This window comes from Empidonax traillii, unplaced genomic scaffold (assembly GCF_003031625.1).
Source record: "Empidonax traillii isolate 1590-97213 ecotype Southwest subspecies unplaced genomic scaffold, ASM303162v1 scaffold2713:size37999, whole genome shotgun sequence".
Taxonomy (NCBI): Eukaryota; Metazoa; Chordata; class Aves; order Passeriformes; family Tyrannidae; genus Empidonax; species Empidonax traillii.
Window position 1 is genome coordinate 29,066 of NW_020957906.1, and position 4,642 is coordinate 33,707.

Below are 4,642 nucleotides of genomic sequence, written 5' to 3' on the forward strand. Positions count from 1 at the left end.
AGCCCTCATTACTTCGTCCTGACGAGCAACAAGATCTACTACTCGGAGGAGACCTCCCGCTACCAGTTCAACGAGGACGAGGAGGAGGTGGAGCAGAAGGAGGTGCGTGAGGGGCGAGGGGAGAACTCCGGGGAGGAATGGGTGGAGAGAGGGTGGCAAAACCCGTTTCTGGTGGTGGGGGGTTTGACCCCGCAGGAGTTCAACAACAACGAGCTGCACTTCACGGAGAAGTGGTTCCACGGCAAGCTGGGAGGGGGCCGGGACGGGCGGCAGATCGCCGAGAAGCTGCTGCACGAGTACTGCACCGAGACGGGCGGCAAGGACGGCACCTTCCTGGTGCGCGAGAGCGAGACCTTTGTGGGCGACTACACCCTCTCCTTCTGGTAGGAGCTCCAGAAGGGCAGGATCCCGCCATTCCCGAACCATCCCGCCCGGATGACCTTCCGGTCGCTGTCCGTGGCGGCTGGAATGGTTTTTCCGGGGGAAGGGGCGGGAAATGCCGCCTGTTTCTGGATGCAGACCCAAGTTGACCCGCCTCTCTCCCGCCGCCGCCGCAGGAGGTCCAGCCGGGTGCAGCACTGCCGGATCCACTCGCGGCAGGAGGCCGGGGCCACCAAGTTCTACCTGACGGACAACCTGGTCTTCGACAGCCTCTACAGCCTCATCTGCCACTACCGGGAGGTGCCGCTGCGCTGCAACGAGTTCGAGATGCGCCTCACCGACCCCGTCCCGCAGCCCAACGCCCACGAGAGCAAAGAGTGAGTGAGGAGCGTCCCCAGCCTCTGAGTAACCCCCCGGGGTGCGGAGGTGCCGGTGGCAGCACCCCCCGCCCCGTGCCCGTGCTGTGCCCGCCCAGGTGGTACCACGCCAGCCTGACGCGCCTGCAGGCCGAGCACATGCTGATGCGGGTGCCGCGCGACGGAGCCTTCCTGGTGCGCAAGCGCAGCGAGCCCAACTCCTACGCCATCTCCTTCCGGTGAGCGCGGCCGCCGCCACGAGGCCTCCCCGGGCTTGGCCGAGCCACGTGGGTTGCTTGGCTTGGGTCCCCGGGGGACCTCAGGAGGTGACACATCCTCGGGGTTGCCGCCTCGGTAGCTCCCCGTGGAGGATCCAGGATCCAGCCCTCACTCCGTCCCCCCACGTGTTGTCCCGGCCCCAGGGCGGAGGGGAAGATCAAGCACTGCCGGATCCAGCAGGAGGGGAGGCTCTTCATGCTGGGCAGCTCGGCCGAGTTCGAGAGCCTGGTGGATCTCATCAGCTACTACGAGAAGCACCCGCTGTACCGCAAGATGAAGCTGCGCTACCCCATCAACGAGGAGACCCTGGAGAAGATGGGCACCACCGTGAGTGCTCCCAGCAGGGGGGGGTGAAGGTTCAGCGCCCCTGTGCCCAGCTCCACCACCCTCCAGAATTCTGGGTGAAGCCCAAGCAGAACAGGCCGAGCTCGTTCTGCTGACCCACCGTAAATCCCTTCCAACGGGTTGGGTTCAGGTTGGACATGGGGGAGAAGTTCTCTCCAGGGAGGGGGATCAGACCTCGGGATGGGCTGCCCAGAGAGGGAGTGGAGTCCCTGTCCCTGGAGGTGCTGAAGCAGAGCCTGGACGTGGCACTCGGTGCCAAGGTGGGGTTGGACTCGACGATCTCAGGGATCTTTTCCAACCTGGTTCATTCCAGGAGTTGCAAACGGATTTTAGGTGCCCCCCCCAACCTCCTTGTATCCAACCACACCCCCCCTGGGGACTTTCTCCCTGCAGGAGCTGGACTATGGAGCCCTGTATGAGGTGCGGACCCCCCACTTCTACGTGGAGGCCAACAAGATGCCCATGGCCAGGGTAAGGGGCCAGGGTGGGCACCTGGGAGGTGGAGGGTGGTGGGACGTGATGATTCCAGAGCTGGGCTTCGTGGGTGGTCCCTCCCCAGACCCACCACGTCTCCCACCACCACCGACCTGAGATGTGGGGACGTTTTGCCACGTTTTTGTGACCCTCAGGTGATGCCGGAGCTGGATCCCTTTCCACTGGGGAACCCCAAAGAAACAGGTTTAGGGTCAGTTCCCAGAAGATGCATTTTCCATCCTTGGAGATTTTTGGAACTGGGTTGGGTTTAGAGTTGATCCAATCTCCATCTTTGGTTTTTGGGACTGGCCTGTCCTTGGGGTTGACCACAGTCTCGAGTCCTGGAAGTTTTTGGGACTTGAGGCTCCGTCAGGAACTGTGATAGGACAAGGAATGAAGGATACAAATTGAAAGCAGGGAAACTTGGCTGGGATATTGGGAAGAAATTCTTCGCTGTGAGGGTGCTGAGCCACTGGAACAGGTTGTCCAGGGAGGCTGTGGATGTCCCAGCTCTGGAAGTGTCCAAAGTCAGGTTGGATGGTCAAAGCCAGGGTCCTGCTCCAGCCCAGATATTTATCCAGAGAGTGGGGAATACTCCTGGCCCCACTCCAGCTTGGACAATTTTCTGGAAGATGAAGGATGCTCCCAGCCCTGTGCCAGCCCAGACCCTTATCCAGAGGCTGTGGGATGCTCATGGTCCTGTTCCAGCCCAGATCCTTATCCCAAAGCTGTAGGATGCTGCCAGTCCTGTGCCAGCCCAGACCCTTATCCAGAGGCTGTGGGATGTTCCTGGCCCTGTTCCAATCCAGACCCTTATCCAGAGGCTGGGGGATGCTCACAGCTCTGCTCCATCCCCGATCCATGAGCATCCCACTGCCTCTGGATACGGCTCTGGGCTGGAGCAGGACAGTGGGATGCTCCTGGCCCCACAGCCACCCAGACCCTTCTCCCTGAAGAACCTTCTCTAGCGGGAGGTGTCCCAACCCCCGGCAGGGTGTGTGCTTGGAACAAGGGCCATCCCAACCCGTTTGGAATTTGGGAGCCCCCGGGGCTGTGCCTGGAGGAGCTGTGGGGGCGGGCAGGGGGGGTGACACGTCCCTCCCCCCCGTGTCCCAGTGCACGGTGAAGGCCCTGTACGACTACAAGGCGCAGCGGGAGGACGAGCTGTCGTTCTGCAAGCAGGCCATCATCCACAACGTGGACAAGCAGGACGGCGGCTGGTGAGGACGAGGGGACACGCGGGGGGATCCCACGGATCGTCCCCTCGTGGGTTTTTAATGGCCTTCTCCTCCTTCTCTGTCCCATCCCCTTCCCCGCCCCCCAACCCCTGCTCCGCCCGGCCCCGCATGCAGCTCAGACACCCCCGACCCCTCCCCCAAAATCCAGCCTTGATCCTCTCCCCCCCTTGCAGGTGGCGGGGGGACTACGGGGGCAAGAAGCAGCTCTGGTTCCCGGCCAACTACGTGGAGGAGATTGTGGGCACCCAAGCGCCGGAGCAGGACGAGGCCGTGAGTGACACCCCCCCACCCAGAGCGGGGACACCGGAGATGGTCCCGGTGCTGCTCCAGCCCAGACCCTTATCCTAAGGCTGGGGGATGCTCCTGGTGCTGCTCCAGCCCTGATCCTTATCCTAAGGCTGGGGGATGTTCCTGGTGCTGCTCCAGCCCAGATCCTTATCCTAAGATTGGGGGATGCTCCTGGTCCTGCTCCAACCCAGACCCTTATCCTAAGATTGGGGGATGCTCCTGGTCCTCCTCCAGCCCAGACCCTTATCCTAGGATGAGGATTATTCCAGCCCAGACCCTTATCCTAGGATGAGGATTATTCCAGCCCAGACCCTTATCCTAGGATGAGGGTTACTTCCAGCTCTGCTCCAACCCAGACCCTTATCCAAAGGTTGGGAGATGCTCCTGGTCCTGCTCCGGCCCAGACCCTTATCCAGAGTCAGGTGGATGCTCTTGGCCCTGTGCCAGCCCAAACCCTTATCCAGTGTCCGGGTGTTTTTTTCCCGTTTTTCCTCAGTTTTGGCTGACTGGGAGACCCGGGGAGTGGCTCCCAAGCGGGGCTGTCACCAGGCCTGGCCCCACAGACCTCTCCCATCTCCCTTATTCCTTCCTCTCTTCCAGTCCTCGGAAAACAGCCCCCTGGGGAACTTCCTGAAGGGATTCATCGACGTCCCGTCCTGCCACGTCGGTGAGTTCCCCTCTCACTGATTTGGGGGGAATTCCGAGGAGCTGGGACTGATTTGAGGGGAATTCTGAGGTTGGGACTGATTTGAGAGGAATTCGGAGGTTGGGACTGATCTGGGGGAATTCAGAAGTTGGGACTGATCTGGGGGAAATTTGGAAGCGCTGGGACTGGGGGGAATTCCGAGGTTGGATCTGACTTGGGGGGGGGGGGGGGAATTCCAAGGAGCTGGGACATCCAGATGAACCAGGGGGCGTTTCCCCCTGGCTCGGAGCGCCTTTCAGCCTGGAAATCCTGAATCCACACACCAAACCCCACTCGGGACGCTGGCGGGAGGACCCGGCTGGGCGGCCGGGGTGAGGGGCTGGTGGGACCGCTGAGGTTTCATTTTACTCCGCAGAGCCATCCCTTGGGAATGCCCTGGAGTAAAGCCCCCCCCTCCCTCTGGTGTCCTTGTAGTGATCTCCAAAGACGGCAGGAGCTCCAAACCATTTGTCTTCACCATCCATTCCCAGCAGATGTCCCACGCCGCCCAGTCCCTGGACGTGGCCGCGGACACGCAGGAGGAGCTCAGCGAGTGGGTGGCCAAGATCCGGGAGGCCACGCAGAACGCGGACGCC

At 61.7% G+C, this 4,642-nt stretch overlaps 1 protein-coding gene across 1 annotated transcript in view; it reads left to right on the forward strand.

The window, feature by feature from the left end:
• Positions 1-4,642, forward strand: part of LOC114072166 (1-phosphatidylinositol 4,5-bisphosphate phosphodiesterase gamma-1-like) — a gene marked incomplete at its 3' end in the record, with an annotated part of 15,989 nt that overhangs the window by 7,089 nt on the left and 4,258 nt on the right. The window contains exons 14-23 of the mRNA XM_027910087.1: positions 3-102; positions 196-383; positions 558-758; positions 857-976; positions 1,160-1,343; positions 1,755-1,832; positions 2,952-3,055; positions 3,247-3,343; positions 3,962-4,028; positions 4,482-4,642. Coding sequence (XP_027765888.1) covers positions 3-102; positions 196-383; positions 558-758; positions 857-976; positions 1,160-1,343; positions 1,755-1,832; positions 2,952-3,055; positions 3,247-3,343; positions 3,962-4,028; positions 4,482-4,642 — 1,300 coding nt within the window. The remainder of the gene's footprint in view (positions 1-2; positions 103-195; positions 384-557; positions 759-856; positions 977-1,159; positions 1,344-1,754; positions 1,833-2,951; positions 3,056-3,246; positions 3,344-3,961; positions 4,029-4,481) is intronic.